Source organism: Melanostigma gelatinosum (genome assembly GCF_949748355.1).
Source record: "Melanostigma gelatinosum genome assembly, chromosome: 23".
Taxonomy (NCBI): Eukaryota; Metazoa; Chordata; class Actinopteri; order Perciformes; family Zoarcidae; genus Melanostigma; species Melanostigma gelatinosum.
This window is the reverse complement of record NC_136656.1, coordinates 14,554,820-14,573,729: the sequence shown is the minus strand read 5'-3', so window position 1 is coordinate 14,573,729 and position 18,910 is coordinate 14,554,820. Positions and strand designations below refer to the sequence as shown.

The window sequence follows — 18,910 nt, the reverse complement described above, 5'->3', positions numbered from 1 at the left end:
TGACTGGATAAACCTGTTGTTGGGGGCTCTAACCTTAACCATTCGATGTTAATGCTGAACCTCAACCATCTTGCAAGAGTTCTGTAAATTGAGGGTTATCATGATTTGTTCCATTATCGGCCATGACTACTACATGGCCCATAATGCAACAAATCTAATTTTATTCAACCCTGCTTGCCAGGCAACAGCCTCCTACAAATGACGTTCCCATACAACTAAACTGCATTGCTAATTACGTTTTAAAGGGAATCGTATTTTCTCCCACATTATTTCGATTTTGATGTATCAGCAATACGTTTCCCTTTAACCCCGATCGTTATGACGCTAACGGGTATATTTTCTGAGACTTGGAACTTTTCACAAGCTGTGTAGTGCTCACCATGACCAGTAAACTGGCCTTCATGTGTGAAATGTGTGAACCGCCCCTTCCAGTGTGTCGAAATGATTGCCCAGCACAATGAAACAACTTAAATAACTGAAACCCTAAATTAGATCAGGTGCCTCCACTTGTTCTTGATCACCTCTGACCTAATTCCAATTGAGTGGACATGATTTGGAAAGGCACACATCTGTCCGTCTATATCAGGCCTCACGGCTGACGATGCATATCAGAGAAAAAACAAGCTGTGAGGGGGAAGAAACTACTTGCAGAGCTCAGAGACCGCGTCGAGGCACGATACGAGAAATGCTACAACAATTCTGCTGAGTTTAAGGTTCCCAAAAGCACAGTAGTGACCGTGATTCTTAAATGGAAGAAGTCTGGTGCTGATGGTCTCTGGCTGAGCACATGAAATCCTGAGTAGTGATGGGAGTAGTTTTACAGAAGGTCAACCATCACTGTGACACTCCACCGATCAAGGCTTCATGGCAGAGTGGCCAGACAAAACCTATCCTCATCTGGGCAATATGATGGGCTGTTTTTCAGCTGCAGGGACTGAGGGCCTGGTCAGGGTTGAGGGAAAGCTGAACAGTCCGCACAGACATCTCCTCTGAAAATCTGGTCCAGAAAACTCAGGACTTTACACTGGGCCGAAGGTTTACCTTCCAACAGGACAATGACCCAAAGCTCACAACCAAGACAAGTGCACTTACAAATCCTTTGTAAGTCTGTTTGTTTCTCCCTCAAGTGTGTGACAACTTCAAGGTACAACATGAAGATGCGTTTATGAACAGAAAGCATGTGCTGCTGCTCCATTTTCAATATTTATCATATTGAAAGTTAGATATTCTTCAAGAAAACTGTGATGATGTGATGAAACAACCTACACTTTGTAGGTGAACTCTCACTTATACTGCAGTCTCATTGTGTGTGTAATGTGGTTCTCACACAATCCATATGTGCATGTCTTAAACAGATGAATGAAGGCGACCTCCTCCCCAGCAACTATACTGTACGCTGCAGAAATTGTGTGTAATGTAATGTGGTCCTGTATATATCGTACCTGGTGTGAAACTATGTGTGTATTGTTTGCCACAGTCATGTTTGGTAAGAGGCACTGCTGTTTTATTTGCCTATTAAAACCAGTCAGGCCAGAATCTGGCACAGTGGGAACAATGCTGTTTGAAAGTCACGCTGCCTGTGCACTTCGAAAAACCCTTCACCATGCTGCTGTAGAGCATCTTAAGGGATAAGACTGTATACTGACATCAGTCATTGAATGCATGCTTCTCACATTGTTACACCATGCCTCTGACCCCTCAGATGTCTTTGTCCATATCGACACCTATGCTGCTGAAACCGGAGTATCTCGCTTCTTAGAGCAGAACAGAAACTGGAGGTTAGTGTTTTCGTTTTGAACGAAAATCTGTCCAAAAATAATGCACCCAACACTACTATCGCAGTCATTTTTCTATTTTTTATTTTTTTTTAAACAGATATGACAAGCGTGAGGACCTGAGTCTCAAGAATCTCGACATGAAAATGTACACACACCTGCTGATGGAGGCGAAGGTCACCAAGATACAACTGCTCCAGGACACGCATCGGCCTCTGGCCTTCGTTGAAGGCTACAGCAACATTGCCTTCAACGTATTTCACGTGCCACCTGTTAGTGTGCGGTTAGTGAGAAAAGCTGTGCTCATGGAGAGAAAGACTGCAACCGGACAACAAAGAGAGGGACTTTAAGTCAGCATTTCCGATGCAGGTGAACAACACTTACCAATACAATAAGCATTTTGTTACATATATGGTTTTATGGAACAGAAATATGGGTAAACATGGTCCATTTATACTATTTATTATCGGGGGAATTCAAATTAAAGACAAGACTTGTCATATTATTTCCAAACGTTGCCGCTCAACAAGACTAGTTTTGGGGAATACGATGCAGAATTTGACCAATTTGACCGACATAATACTGTTCTGCAAAGGGGGTGGTATAGCGCATCAGCTGGTGCTAACTGCTGTTCAACAACACAAAGAAGAAGAAATGCTCCATTCATGAAACAGGACTTGTGTAGTGACAGTCCACCGACCCTTCTGCACTGTGTTGTATGTCACTAGCTGGCATTGCTAATTAAAGCGTTCTGGAGCTTTTCTATCTTTTTACAACAACCAAATGAACCGAACAGCTTAAAGTGGTCCTGTGGACAGAAACTCAAATCCTCCCTGTGGACTCTTCCAGCTCTTTAACGGTCACCTTTGGACTCTTCATTGCCTCTCTGATGAATGTCCTCCTTGTCTGGTCCTTGGGGTTTGGCCCTCTCTTTAAGCTTTGTTTTGTTGTCATATTCTTTCCATTTTGTAATAACGGATACTGATGTTAAGTAGCTATGATTTTGACCACCAGTTAGTTTCAATTAAAATGTTGCACGGTGTTTCATTTAATTCCTGAACTCCAGAGTAGTAGAAGCTGGGTTCATTACACTCTCTATACAGATGATGAACCATTTGATCTGAGCCACTGTATTGGAGTCAGTAGCTGTGTCTCAATTCAGGGGCTGCATCCTTCGGAGGACCCAGCGTCCTTTGAGGACCGTGAAGGCTGGACCATGCGGTCTCCGAAATGAGATGGCCTACGCTACAGAGGACTTCCTGTTTCCTGCCTAGAATGCCTGCTCAGAAGGATTACTGTATACAGATATTAATATAAAGGTTTTAGTTTTAATCAGTTTTTCAATCATATATTCAACAATTCATTCATAGTTCTTTTTCATAATATAGTTTTTCTAAATTAATAATCAGTTAATAATTCAATCAGTTGCTTTGTTAAATAACTAATTTTCAATAATTTATAGTTCTTGTAAATAAAATGTATTCATCAATAACTTTTTTATTTCATTCACACACATATACATACATATATATATTCATAAATGTATGTATAAATTATAATAATGATATGAATTAATTAAGTTCCCACATTGTTTCCCCCTCATTCATTAACGTCACATCTTGTTCCCTTGCACCTACATGTATGTGTCATCAGTTCTGTACTAGTTAACAATCAGTAAAGATTTCAATTATTTATGATTTAGTTATAATTAAATTGACAAGCTGCACGTTGGGGCAGTAATCTAAAGCTTTCCCTATTTTATTTATATCAACATGTAATATTATATTTATCAATACTTAAAAGTACTAACAGCCTTTGAGTCAAATGAAAATCAAAAAGATATAAAATGATCACTTGCACAATATTTGTTGTATATTAATTGTCGTACATTGTCAAATTTTTGAATTATATCAGAAATATGATATTGTTTCCAATACAAAGACATATTTAGAACGTTTGTCACACATGTATTTGTATTATGCTACTCTGTAAACAGTATACATACAGTTTACATGAACATGCTGTGTTCTATGTGACAAATGCATCTGTCTCCTTCTTGACTTGTGAGCAGATGCAAAGAGCTGCTGACGGCTTCCTGTGTGTGTGTGAGGAACTTCCCAAACCCACCAGCACAGAAGAAGCAGACGGAGATAAACTACGTCCTCTGTGCCGGTGGGGACGGGACCCTCCTCGTCCTCTCGGCTGGTGGGTGGAGCGTGGGGTGTCGGAGGGGGGAGGGGCAGGGAGGACGTCACCGTACTAACTGGGTCTCAGACTCACTGGGGTGCTGAGAGTGGTTCAGTGGTCTGTGGTGGGTCTGGTCCTTCCTGGGATGATGGATTTGGTTGACGTCCACTCTCAGTTGCCCCAGGAGTGAGAAAAAAGCACGGAGGAGTCCTGCCCTGTGAGACACAAACACAAGAGATGTATACTTTTAACTCAACTATACAACCTTTACATTGTTCAATGATGGAATCTTATTACTGATACTTCTGTAGTCTTAGTGAGGGATTACTTACTCAGCCCACTGAAAGAAAGGCGACCGCCGCTCTCCATCTGGTCCTGTAGTCCTCCATCCTTCTCATCTTGTCCTGTGGTCCTCCATCCTTCTCATCTGGTCCTGTGGTCTCTGTTGTCTAGCAGATCCAGGATGTTGCTTCCTGTTACAGCCATCGATACCTGAGTAAAAGAGACTTGGAAAACTTTTCTTAACGTTAGTAATTTTTACCATACCTCTGTCTGATACAAGCCAATATATGGAGGTCACAGCAGTACGCCATCAAGACCAAACTTAAATTGTATCAGAGCTGTGTTTTATCCACCCTATTTTACGGTTCTGAATGCTGGAGAATGACACAAGAAGACCTCAACAGACTATCAACCTTCCACACCAAGAGTTTAAGACGAATACTGCACATTTTCTGACCAAACACCATTTCAAATGAAGAACTGTATGACAAATGCCAACAAGAATGCATGGAGACCATCCTAATGAGCAGAAGATGGGGATGGATAGGACATGTGTTGAGAAAAGATCCTGCTGATATTACAAGAACAGCCTTACATTGGACACCAGAAGGGAAAAGAAAAAGAGACCGACCAAGAAACACACGGAGAAGAACTGTGGAGAAGGAGATGCAGAGCCTAAACCACTCATGGGGCACCATCCAGCGACTAGCCCAGGACAGACAGGAGTGGAAGACTTTTGTTGCTGCCCTAAATGCCAAGAGGCATAAAGGGAAATGATGATGTCTGATTCCTGTCACCTACACCTAACTATGAAAAATGGACAGAGAGTAAAATGAACAATATGTCAGGACCTGTGTTTCCCCTGATCTCCTCTCCACACATTCCTGTCCTTTATGTTGGTAAAATAAAATCTGTTTTACCAGATCTGTCTCCTGTGGTCTTGCTATTGGGTCCTGATCTTGAACTCCCATGACAGAATCTTTGAATAACTGTTAAGTGAGACTTTGAGGCAACTTGTGTTGAGTTACCTTTGTCTGGTAACGACATCTAGACTTTATCAAGAAAAATACACAACAGAATAACAATGATTCACTGCTAACTTACCTCTGGTTTCTGCATCTAGCATCAACCATTTTTCAAATGGAAAATCAACAAAGAAGAGATATTTAAAAGCTCTGCTGCAGGATGCTGCCTATCGCCAACCCCACCAGACGCAAGGGAAGGTTGTCTGGTGCTTTAACATTCCTGCCAGACGCAAAGGTTTTACAATCCTGCAGCAAAAATGCTGTCGGTCTCAATCCGAGTCGCTGTCTTCAGCCGGCTGCCAGTATCTTCTCTGTGGGGGGAAGCTGAGGCCTGAAGTGGAGGGTGGAAACCATCTGTAGTCATCTGCCCGGCTCTTCTTTGTGGAGGGACCAAGGTCTGAAGTGGAGGGCGCCGACTCCCTCTCGTCCTCTTCTCTGGTCCTCTTCATGGAGGATCCGAGGCCTGAAGTGGAGGGCGTCGCGTCCTCGTGGTCGTCCTCACCGGTCGTCCTCACCGGTCCTCTGCCTCTTCACACTCGCCTGCTCCGTGTGGTCCTCTTCCCTGTTCCTCTTGGTGGACTCTTCTGACCTCTGGGGGACTGGGGGCGGAGCATCTTGAGGACGTTCCACAACAAAACGTCGAGCGAAACAAACTCGGTCCTGTTCATGATCATCTTCCTCCTCATCATCATCTTCCGGCAGGTCATCGTAGAGCATGGAGTCGTACCCAGACTCGTAACACTCGGTTGAATACTGTCTATAAACCTCTCAAAGGGTCTTCTCTTGTCCTCTTGTCTGGAGTGCATTCTGATAGATGCCCCCTGGTGGCCACAACTTTTAATGAACCAGTAAAATGACACAGTCCCTCCCAGTCAATCTAACAACCACTGTCCTCCATACACCACTGCCCTCCATACACTACTGTCCTCCATACACCACTGCCCTCCATACACTACTGTCCTCCATACACTACTGCCCTCCATACACTACTGTCCTCCATACACTACTGTCCTCCATACACTACTGTCCTCCATACACCACTGCCCTCCATACACTACTGTCCTCCATACACCACTGCCCTCCATACACTACTGTCCTCCATACACTACTGTCCTCCATACACCACTGCCCTCCATACACCACTGCCCCCCATACACTACTGTCCCCCATACACCACTGCCCTCCATACACCACTGCCCTCCATACACCACTGCCCTCCATACACCACTGCCCTCCATACACTACTGTCCTCCATACACTACTGCCCTCCATACACCACTGCCCTCCATACACCACTGCCCTCCATACACTACTGTCTCCATACGCTACTGCCCTCCATACACCACTGTCTCCATACACCACTGCCCTCCATACACTACTGCCCTCCATACACTACTGTCTCCATACACAACTTCCCTCCATACACTACTGTCCTCCATACACCACTGCCCTCCATACTCCACTGCCCTCCATACACCACTGCCCTCCATACACTACTGCCCTCCATACACTACTGTCCTCCATACACCACTGTCCTCCATACACCACTGTCTCCATACACTACTGCCCTCCATACACCACTGTCTCCATACACTACTGTCTCCATACACAACTTCCCTCCATACACTACTGTCCTCCATACTCCACTGCCCTCCATACACCACTGCCCTCCATACGCTACTGTCCTCCATACACCACTGTCCTCCATACACCACTGTCTCCATACAGTACTGCCCTCCATACACCACTGTCTCCATACAACACTGTCTCCATACACTACTGTCTCCATACACAACTTCCCTCCATACACTACTGTCCTCCATACACTACTGCCCTCCATACCCCACTGTCCTCAATACACCACTGTTTCCATACACTACTGCCCTCCATACACCACTGTCTCCATACACCACTGTCTCCATACACTACTGTCTCCATACACAACTTCCCTCCATACACTACTGTCTCCATACACTACTGCCCTCCATACCCCACTGCCCTCCATACACCACTGTCTCCATACACTACTGCCCTCCATACACTACTGTCTCCATACACTACTGCCCTCCATACCCCACTGCCCTCCATACACCACTGTCTCCATACACTACTGCCCTCCATACACTACTGCCCTCCATACCCCACTGCCCTCCATACACCACTGTCTCCATACACTACTGCCCTCCATACACCACTGTCTCCATACACAACTGCCCTCCATACACAACTGTCCTCCATACACAACTGCCCTCCATACACCACTGTCCTCCATACACTACTGTCTCCATACACAACTGCCCTCCATACACCACTGTCCTCCATACACTACTGTCTCCATACACAACTGCCCTCCATACACAACTGCCCTCCATACACTACTGCCCTCCATACACTACTGTCTCCATACACAACTGCCCTCCATACACCACTGCCCTCCATACACCACTGTCCTCCATACACTACTGTCTCCATACACAACTGCCCTCCATACACCACTGTCCTCCATACACTACTGTCTCCATACACAACTGCCCTCCATACACAACTGCCCTCCATACACTACTGCCCTCCATACACCACTGTCCTCCATACACTACTGTCTCCATACACAACTGCCCTCCATACACAACTGCCCTCCATACACAACTGCCCTCCATACACAACTGCCCTCCATACACAACTGCCCTCCATACACAACTGTCCTCCATACACTACTGTCTCCATACACAACTGCCCTCCATACCCTACTGCCCTCCATACACTATTGCCCTCCATACACTACTGCCCTCCATACACCACTGTCTCCATACACAACTGCCCTCCATAAACAACTGCCCTCCATACACTACTGCCCTCCATACACCACTGTCTCCATACACCACTGTCTCCATACACTACTGCCCTCCATACACAACTGCCCTCCATACACCACTGTCTCCATACACTACTGCCCTCCATACACCACTGTCCTCCATACACCACTGTCTCCATACACCACTGCCCTCCATACACCACTGTCCTCCATACACTACTGTCTCCATACACAACTGCCCTCCATACACAACTGCCCTCCATACACCACTGTCTCCATACACCACTGCCCTCCATACACCACTGTCCTCCATACACTACTGCCCTCCATACACTACTGCCCTCCATACACCACTGTCTCCATACACTACTGCCCTCCATACACCACTGCCCTCCATACACCACTGTCCTCCATACACCACTGCCCTCCATACACCACTGTCTCCATACACCACTGCCCTCCATACACCACTGTCCTCCATACACTACTGCCCTCCATACACCACTGTCTCCATACACTACTGCCCTCCATACACCACTGTCTCCATACACTACTGCCCTCCATACACCACTGTCTCCATACACTACTGCCCTCCATACACCACTGCCCTCCATACACTACTGTCCTCCATACACCACTGCCCTCCATACACTACTGTCTCCATACACCACTGCCCTCCATACACCACTGTCCTCCATACACCACTGCCCTCCATACACCACTGTCTCCATACACCACTGTCTCCATACACTACTGCCCTCCATACACCACTGTCTCCATACACTACTGCCCTCCATACACCACTGTCTCCATACGCTACTGCCCTCCATACACCACTGCCCTCCATACACTACTGTCCTCCATACACCACTGCCCTCCATACACTACTGTCTCCATACACCACTGCCCTCCATACACCACTGTCCTCCATACACCACTGCCCTCCATACACCACTGTCTCCATACTCAACTGCCCTCCATACACCACTGTCCTCCATACACCACTGTCTCCATACACCACTGCCCTCCATACACCACTGTCCTCCATACACCACTGCCCTCCATACACCACTGCCCTCCATACACTACTGCCCTCCATACACCACTGTCTCCATACACCACTGCCCTCCATACACCACTGTCCTCCATACACCACTGCCCTCCATACACCACTGCCCTCCATACACCACTGCCCTCCATACACCACTGTCCTCCATACACCACTGCCCTCCATACACCACTGTCTCCATACACAACTGCCCTCCATACACCACTGTCCTCCATACACCACTGTCTCCATACACAACTGCCCTCCATACACCACTGTCTCCATACACCACTGTCTCCATACACCACTGTCTCCATACACAACTGCCCTCCATACACAACTGCCCTCCATACACCACTGCCCTCCATACACCACTGTCTCCATACACCACTGTCTCCATACACCACTGTCTCCATACACAACTGCCCTCCATACACAACTGCCCTCCATACACCACTGTCTCCATACACAACTGCCCTCCATACACCACTGTCTCCATACACCACTGCCCTCCATACACCACTGTCTCCATACACCACTGTCTCCATACACAACTGCCCTCCATACACAACTGCCCTCCATACACCACTGTCTCCATACACAACTGCCCTCCATACACCACTGTCTCCATACACAACTGCCCTCCATACACCACTGCCCTCCATACACCACTGCCCTCCATACACTACTGCCCTCCATACACCACTGTCTCCATACACCACTGCCCTCCATACACCACTGTCCTCCATACACCACTGCCCTCCATACACCACTGCCCTCCATACACAACTGTCTCCATACACAACTGCCCTCCATACACCACTGTCTCCATACACAACTGTCTCCATACACAACTGCCCTCCATACACCACTGTCTCCATACACCACTGCCCTCCATACACCACTGTCCTCCATACACCACTGTCTCCATACACAACTGCCCTCCATACACAACTGCCCTCCATACACCACTGTCTCCATACACTACTGCCCTCCATACACCACTGCCCTCCATACACCACTGTCTCCATACACTACTACCCTCCATACACCACTGTCCTCCATACTCTACTGCCCTCCATACACCACAAAAATAACGAAAAAAACTATGGAACACTTGAAATCAGTTTGGAAGGACGACCTATACAGAGATTTCAGAGCAGTGGGAAACAGCCTTAGAACAGATTTATAACACCTCAGTGTGTGCAAGACATGGCCTTCTGCAGTTTAAGATCATACACTGTTTACATTGGTCTAAATGAAAGCTCAGTAGAATATTCCCAGGTATAGATCCCTCATGTGAACGTTGTGGGCTGGCACCGGCAACACATTGTTCTGGAGTTCCCCGAGGATATCAAACTATTGGAGCAATATCTTTTGGACCTTGTCAAAATCTTTGCATAGACCCATAGACTTGGATCGCTTCGGCAGTTCTAGGAATTACAGACTATAACAGAGTAAAAAATGATGTGAAACACAATATGATTTCATTTGTTAGCCTGCTGGCACCAAGATTGATTTTAATCAATTGGAAATGGAGAACTGCACCAACACAATTAAATCTAATGAGGCATGTTATGAATCACTTGGAGCTAGAGAAAATTAAATTGTCTCTGAAAAAACAAGAAGAGCAATTTAACAATATTTGGCAACATTTTATAGACTATATTAACAGTATAAAACTTCCTGACCAGAGTTGCGAGGATCCTTTAGACCTAAACAGTAAATAAAGAAATTCTCAAGTATGTACAGCAAGAAACGGAGTCCTGAGTCCCCCACCCCCCCCCCTCCCTTTTGTATTTATTAATTTTAATTTAATTTATATTTTTCTTCTCTCCCACTCTGTCCTTTCTCCACTTCTATGGAGGGATATATCGATGTATGTTTATGCATTTTGAGAATATTGGATGGTTACAAGCAACTTAGTAGGTCACAAAAAGTCACAGAGGCTTGATAAAGGTGTCACATTTTATGTTTATCAAGTTTATATTGGATATACTTGGACATGTACATGTTTAGAATGTATTTTTCTATTTATTTTATTTTATATTTTATTTTAATCTCCCCCTCCATGATGTTTTGCTGAGGTATTGTTTGTGTTCCTGGTTTTCATGCCTATGTATGGAAGTGCGTGTGGATGTGTTTGAGGATTTATAAGTTATGTAAAATGACAATAAACAAAGCTTAAAAATAAAATAAAAAAAATAGGAAAAGCAATGGCCCTAAAATAGATCCTTGTGGTACACCCCTCTCATCGTGTACATTAAAACCCCATAAAGAAGAAGGCAACATGCATCATGTTGACTCTGTCGTTCCCAGTCTGGCCACAGCCAGTCTCTCTGCCAGTAGCATTTTTCGTGCATGTTTTGATAGTGGATGTATGCTGTGATCCAGTGGTAGAGGGTTTACTGACGTCCTAAATTCTCCCAGTTTGACGATTGTGTCATTAGGATTTAAGGGTGCTTCAAACTAGACTTATTCCTCGGTGGAAACACCGTGGTAAACAAGCAAAGCTAAAGTAGCTCAGAGCTCTCTGATTGCAGCACATTCCAAAGACATCTAACACAGGAAAACTGGAAGTTTTCACTTCGAAAAGAAATCTACAGAAAACAGTTAAAGCAGCAGAATATAATAATATTCTTTGTGATTACAATTATGTTTTGCTGTATGTAATTTAGCACACTAGAGTAGCATGTTAACAGTAAAGTTACCAGCTTTGGATGTCAATATCTTAATGTTAAGCATGTGCCATGTATCATGTTAGCCTGCTGTGTATGCATGTTAACATGTTTAATGAGTGAAATTTAGCATTAAAAGGCACAATGTGTTATTTTCTGCCACTAGGGGTCTCTCAATCAAAACAACAACCAAAGAAAGAGTTTGGTTCGGTAGTGAAGTAGTGCGGGATCGTGGGAGTTGTCTTCACTACCATTGTTGTCTTTGCAGTCAGCTTTTACACGTTTCTAGTTTTTAAACGATTTCCTGAGACGTTTGCTGGAAAGGTCATTTTGATTTGATAACTAACCAACTCACATGATTTAAACCGCTGACCATGTTAAATTGGACATTTCAATGAATTATTTACAAGGACTTAATCTATTTGCTGGGGAAACGTACTAAATCATTAATTAGTACACAGGTCAGCTGAACATGAGTTGTGATCCAAGAAACAATATTTTCCCTTTAACAAACACTTTCCCTTCTTAGATCAGTACCTGCTTCTTGGGGCAGAGGAGGGCATCTACACACTGAACCTTAATGAACTTCATGAAGACACACTGGAGAAGGTAACAAAAAGGGCGGATCCGTGTATTTACCATTCTTTCTGCTGGGTCGAGTTATCAGAATTCTCTTACACTGTACGTGCTTTGTGGACTTGTCATTGTGTCCCTCAGGGAGTCCTATTGGAGGTACTGTGGAATATTGTGTCCTTTCTATAAGCCATCTAGTCCCGAGTGTAGATACCAGACCCAAACCGGATGGTACCTGTCTTGACCCGGTTTCACACCAATATTTAGAAATGATGTTCAGGTTTGGGTCTGGTTCGGCCTACCGGACATGGTGCTTCACTTTCTTTTTAGTGAAATTAGAGTGTGTTGGGCTACTTGTTCAGTGCTGGGTTGGTTGTTTACATTTTTGTTGATATGGTTCTGTTGGTTTCCAGTGCACACTGGGTTGGTTTGCAGCTGAGTATGAGGTGAGAATGGCAACACCTCCAAGTCTGAGGCTTCGGTTCTCTGTCAGAAAATGGTGGTTTGTTACCGAGTTGATGCCTCAAGTTAGATCATTTATCGTTGGATAAATCATATTGTGATGAAATCCTGAATCCAGATGTCGTGATACACAATTAAGTTGTCTAGCACATACTAACTCTGCACTTAAGTAAATTAAATTAAATGAGAAAATACACAATACTTTTCATTTGTCATGAATGTAACTCACACAAGAGTATAATAAACCATGTGCTGTTTCTTACACACTATTTAGTGACTCTCTTTCCAATTCCAATATGTGAGAAGAATTCAAAGTTCATTGCAGTTTGTCAGGGTTTACTTGCATTATTATGCTATTACACTATCAATATATTAGATGCATAAATTGACATCATTATCACGATCATTTCTGGAACAATATATCGTCCAACAAAAGTAGTTATGTTGACCGGCCTAATGTTGACTCAGCAACTTTTGACAGACTAAAATGAGGAAGCGCAGTTTTTTAAAATGTCATTTATTTGATTACAGAAGCTTACCATAATTAGAGACGGACTCCTCAGGTTCTGCTTAGTTCAGTGAACCAGCTCACACTAGTCCAGCCCCTACCCATCATAGTACAGTATGTTAGGATTTTTCAGTCTTAACCGCACAGTCTGACTGCTGTTCACCGTTTCATCCTCTGGCTTGTCCTCGGCTCTTCCTCCACTTTGACCTCAGGTTCTTCTTGAGGCTGTCTCTCCTCTTTCTGGGTCTCAGGTTCTGGGCCGTGGTGGTGGGCTGACTCTGTGTCAGCCGCCCCCTGCAGCTCCCGGGGCCCAGCGTCCAGGCGGAACAGAGTGGGGACCCGACCCAGGATGGGATTGTTCTCCTGGAGGCCGGAGATCCACTGGTTGAGGACGGCCTGTTCGCCCCGGCTGGTCATACACATGGCGAAGACTGGACCCTCGTCCACTGGATACAAGACACACAACAGCTGCATTACACACTCAGTGGGAGGTTTCCCGTGCTTTCATTCTCACCAGGAATAATCACGGAGATCTATTTGACTGCTTCGGTGTCTTACCGTCTTCCACGTCGAAGCTCTCCTCGTCCCCGAGGTCACGGTCCAAATCCAGTTCAAGCTGCAGAGGATAGTCCAAACACCTCTCTGGATCAAAGGGCTCCTCGACCTGTTTGGGGGGGGGGACACAGCTTCAGTAAGATCAGGAGCACAGGATTCCTAGATGACACCCAATCTGTTTCCATCGGAGGAGGGGAGGATTTTCCTACCTTCTCGTCGGGCGGTGTGGGGTCAGCCCTGAGGACGTAGTAGTACACACACTTCTTCCTCAGCCACAGAGGGAAGGGGCCCTCGACAAACACCGGCCTGCTCGGGTTGTGCTCCGCCAGCAGCTCCACCTGGCTGGGGCTCTGGATACCTGGTGTCAACACAGGAAGGAAAGAAAACAAAGACAATGAGCAAAAGTCTGGATATATATTTATAGGTCTGACCCCACCATTGTACTAACACAACATTTCTAAATAATCCAGTTTCCTGGTTTGTTACTGTCGTTTCTCTGGTTTCCTTTTCAGTCAGGCTAAAAAAACACTTACTGCAATTATTACTCAAAGAAGACAATATCTGACATATTTCTGTCATGTCATGATTTGAATCCCAGACTTCTTCTTATATCCACTTGCTAAACCACGCTGGTACACATTTAATGTGAGACAAACAAACAGTTTCCGTACCTACTATATGTGGCTGTGTGATCTGGTCCCCACTCTCTGTAACGTCTGTACAGGGCAGCTAAAGGGAAGAGCAAAAAAACATTTTTGGTTGACAAAGACAGAAAGAAAAAGTGTTTACAACAAAGTAGAGCAGTTGGTTATGTTCTGCTGCTTGTTTCGCTTTTGGACTGCAGAGAGCTGAACATAACGTTACTCAACATTATGTGGGAGGTTCTAGAAAGGGATGATACGTTTTCAAAAATTGAAGTTTAACCAAAAAAGCAAAAAAAAGACCAACCTTTACATGACAATCTTATAATCTTTCCATGCAATTTGGAACAGTGAGTTATGGTTAAAAGCTCTGGAAAAACTCAGTAAGTGGACCTTGAGTTACGGTTGCAGCTGAAAGCTCCAGAAAAAAAGCTAGTAAGTGGACCTTTAGCTAAGGTTGCATTTGCTGAAACTGGGCAACGCCTTTGTAAAATGTTTTTTTCTTCTTCTATTATATAAATGAACACCATTTCCCATAAGCCCCAGACAGTCATTGATTAAAAGGTCACTAGCTTGACGGACTGAGACCAGTTGAGTAGTGAACTATAAAAATGGACAGGGAACAACAAAAGGCTGGACAGAAAAGATTACAGCGTTTGAAAAATTACAGAAGAATATAGAATGAAAAGCTACAGCTCCCATTAAGTTGTTCATGGCAGCTGTAGTTTTTGTATGCTAACAAATTAATTGTTTAAATTACTGGTCATTAAAAATAATGGGTTCGAAAATTAGAGAGTTAACCTCAAAGGAACTTTTTTCAGAACTAACAATAAAGACATCCTCAATGAGAGACTGCATTCAGTTACATGAGCTAGTTTAGCACAGGCTAACACGTAGCTCTCTGTTATTTGTGAATTGAAAGGAGATGAATGGATGGATATCAACCTCCTGTGTGTGTATTTCAGTCCCTGTAGAGCTGGAATCAGGATGTAGTTAGCTTAGCTTAACCTGATCAAGTTTCAATCCATCTACCAGCACCGTATATTGTTGGTTTAATCTGTAAGTCAACATTTATAATGATAACAAATGTTAAAATAAGGAGAGTTGTAAACTGCAACCATTTCTTGAATCGTGTCGCCACAGTGAAGTTGTTAGGTTTGATACCATCGTGTCTGTACAGAGACCAAAACCTGTGCCCACCAACTGTATCTAGCAAATCACGCTATAGCTGGAGTCACGCCTAGCTTTAAGCTAAGCTAACTCCAGCTCTGTACGTTACACAGACATGAGATCGATACCCATCTGACCATCTCGCTCTCTGAGAGAAAGTAAACGGCTTATTTCAGCAATCCGACGCGTACAGTTGTACCTGGTGGACGGTGACTTTAGCGTCGCGGTCATTTGCGATGCGGGTCAGGCTGAAGCAAGCCAGGTCCACTGGGTCTTCAGGCAGCTGCTGGGGTACGGGGAAGGGGTTTACATGCTTGAATTTGGGGAACCAGTACATGATGCGCTGGTACTTCCTCATGGGGTGGCCCTTCTCTCCAAAGATCTGGACCAGCAGGACTTTGGTCTCCATGTTGGGCATGATACCTGAAAACACAATCATTTAGACTGACAGATGATGCTATATTAATGTCAAACGTATTCCAAATCCATTCCAGGGATTCCATGAGCAGGCTGTTTACAGACACCCACCATAGTTCTCCATCTGCTCCAGTAACTGCACTCCACACTCCTGCTGCCGGGGGTAGTGGTTGAACATCCGCTGGATATAGTTCCTGGGCACAAACACTTCTTTGGGGAAAACATCCAGCAGCCTGTTGTAGACCACCAGGTCTCTCTCCACGCCAAACTCCGGCATCTTCTTCAGAGCGGCGTAGATGAACTCCACGTGACCCCGCCGCCTCACGTCCCGCTTGATGAAGACGTCCACCACTTTATTGAACGTGGCCTTGGTTTTGACCTCTTTGGCTACCCGCTCAAACAGGTCGTCGTGGGCGACCAAGGACTTGTCCCTTTTCTTGTCGTCCTCGTTGATGAACTCCGCGGGTACAGGTCGACCCTTGGCATGCCCTGGGCTGCCGTGGAAACCTCTCAATGCCTACAATTGGTTGGCAAGAAGAAAAAAGGCTGGGATTTTATTGCGATTAGTGCTGCTTGGTGGGTTGAATGCATCCAGAATTGAAAACTCATCGTTGAGGAAAGGTCGCCGTCATTCTTACATGCTTTTTCTGCCTTTGATTATAATGCAAACATCCTGAAATTACCAATATTTTTGCATCTGGCCCCCACAGTGGAGATTAAAGTTTACCTGGTGCGGGGTGCTGCGTAGCGTGTTGGGCTGACTGGAGGACACTGACTGGAGCAGAGCGCCATACTGAGTCGCAGACCTGGCTGACTGGCCAACCAGTCTCAGGCACTGCAGCTGGAGCAGGCAGCGGGCACACTTCATGGTAGAGCCATCACGCCGACGTTTCGGGAACAGAACTGCAGAGGGACGATGCACATAACACGGTGAACAGCTTAACATTCACAAATCTGCTCTCAAGATATTCTATTCTACTACAATAGTGACAACACCCAGAATCATGGCTTTTGTTGTGATTCTGACTGAAGAGCAGTTTAATGTTTACTATAATACATTATTTATTGTTTTTAGAGACTCTGCTTTATTCATAAACGTTCTTCAGTCAGCTTCTATTGCGTATAAATATTGACCAAGAAAACATTAAGCGGACATATTTTTGTAATAACTTTGGCATAAAAGAGGGGGTGATTGGGGCAAAGTGTCACCCAAATTATCCTTATGACCTGCTATTCTGTAATACATGACTGGTGTACATTTTACACGAACATATTTAGGCTAGCTCTTCATCCCATGCTCAATACTCACCATTTAAACTGACGAACGTACGAAGAAATGAAGTCTCCTTCAGAAATCAACCTCCCATGGACGCCTCCATGATGCAAAGCCAGCTGAACTTCCTGGTCCTACATATATTCGCTTCCCCCCAAACAACAGACACATTAGCGCAAACAATTGTTCCGCCACCCCTGTTCTGCGCATAGACTGTATGATTTTGTACAGTAGACACACGTTTTGGGGTATTGAATTGTGTTAAACATTCCTCTAAGATAGACAGTCATAAAGGTATTTGCGCGCCTATTTTGGCAAATTATGTTGAGTGGCACCCAACAATGTACGCTCGGCTTTCAAAACTAAATGTATTTAAACAAAGGCGTTACAAGTAAACGCTAACGTTCAATAAAAAATGCATATTTATTCCCGTATTTTGGGTCGTAACTAATGCGTTACATGGTTTTGCACTACACAACACCACCGATAGATGGCGACAAATGTCTACCAAACAAATATAGTCTCCCAGCTTTTATTTGACAGACGCTGATGTGTAGCCTGAAAATGTTGTGTTGCAAGTTTTATCCTGTGTTCTTCTGGTACTCCACATCTACTGTGAGTGGAGACAATAATATTGGAGGTAGTTCATAGATGACACTTCACAACGCATCTCTTCATCCGTGCCTTCCCGCGACTAGTATTAAGCTAGCCATAATGAGGTAAGTAACTTCCGGTGGACACGTTCGATATCTCAGTTAGCGAGGTGTTTGTTGTTTTAATTCGTTATCGTATTTGCTTTTATACGCGTAATTATATACTCTTACGTAATATTAACTGGATTTAGGAATGTGTTTTAGTGATTGTCGTATTCTTTACTAAACAATAGCGCTTTATTTGCAGGAAAACTGCCCACGTTTCCGGTGTTCTTGTTGCTCAACCTGACACTGTGACACAGGTCCCCAGAGTATGACTTCTGACAGTCCTCTCAGCATGGAAAACCCACCGCAGGTCAGGCTTTACCTCTGAATAAACTTCACACAAGTTACGCTTCGTATTATGGATTCCTCTACAAACAGCTTGGGTGAGTGAAGCAAAGAAAAACGTGTCGTGTGTTTCTGTTTAGCGGTTTTTACTGACAACAGCGTTGTGAAAACTTGACTGACTGAGAGTTCGGATATCGCTCACATGGTTATGGAGGCAACACTTTGCCAAAATAATACAAAATTGGCCATAATTGTTGTGTTGCTGTTCGGCAGACGTACGCACGTCGGTAGACATGGCTTGTAGCATTTTACAGTACTGTAACGCTTTCAGGCTCGTTCGGCTGTGCATTTTACTTGAATAAGCTTTTAATTTAATCAATAAAGTTGCACAGCTCTCTCGCAGTGCTTCCTGCCGCATTCCTTGATATATTTCGGTGGGAGAGGAGGATAAGTGGGAAAAACAGGCACGCTGCTCCAAAAGGTTGACATTCTAAGGTCTTTTTTTTATTCAGCTATAATTA

The 18,910-nt window shown here is 44.6% G+C and overlaps 2 protein-coding genes across 2 annotated transcripts in view; one reads left to right on the top strand and one right to left on the bottom strand.

Annotated features, from left to right (window-relative positions):
* Window positions 1-13,363: 13,363 nt before the first annotated feature.
* ecsit (ECSIT signaling integrator) lies at window positions 13,364-17,535 on the bottom strand. The gene is made up of 8 exons (XM_079295940.1): window positions 17,443-17,535; window positions 16,861-17,036; window positions 16,245-16,650; window positions 15,916-16,139; window positions 14,577-14,634; window positions 14,115-14,263; window positions 13,909-14,014; window positions 13,364-13,796 (listed from the first exon to the last, which is right to left on the bottom strand). The coding sequence occupies exons 2-8, from the start codon at window positions 16,999-17,001 to the stop codon at window positions 13,510-13,512; spliced, it is 1,371 nt and encodes a 456-aa protein (XP_079152066.1). The 5' UTR covers window positions 17,002-17,036; window positions 17,443-17,535; the 3' UTR covers window positions 13,364-13,509.
* Window positions 17,536-18,354: 819 nt separating this feature from the next.
* Window positions 18,355-18,910, top strand: part of eml3 (EMAP like 3) — a 55,726-nt gene continuing 55,170 nt past the window's right edge. The window contains exon 1 of the mRNA XM_079295015.1: window positions 18,355-18,487. Within this exon, the coding sequence (XP_079151141.1) occupies window positions 18,463-18,487 (25 nt within the window). The 5' untranslated portion in view covers window positions 18,355-18,462. The remainder of the gene's footprint in view (window positions 18,488-18,910) is intronic.

Coding starts and splice junctions, on each gene's coding strand:
- ecsit (XM_079295940.1), bottom strand. CDS start 17,001: ATGAAGTGTGCCCGCTGCCTGCTCCAGCTGCAGTGCCTGAGACTGGTT. Junction 14,264..14,576: donor CACACAGCCACATATAGTAG/GTACGGAAACTG, acceptor TGTTGACACCAG/GTATCCAGAGCCCCAGCCAG. Junction 13,797..13,908: donor GAGCTTCGACGTGGAAGACG/GTAAGACACCGA, acceptor TCTTGTATCCAG/TGGACGAGGGTCCAGTCTTC.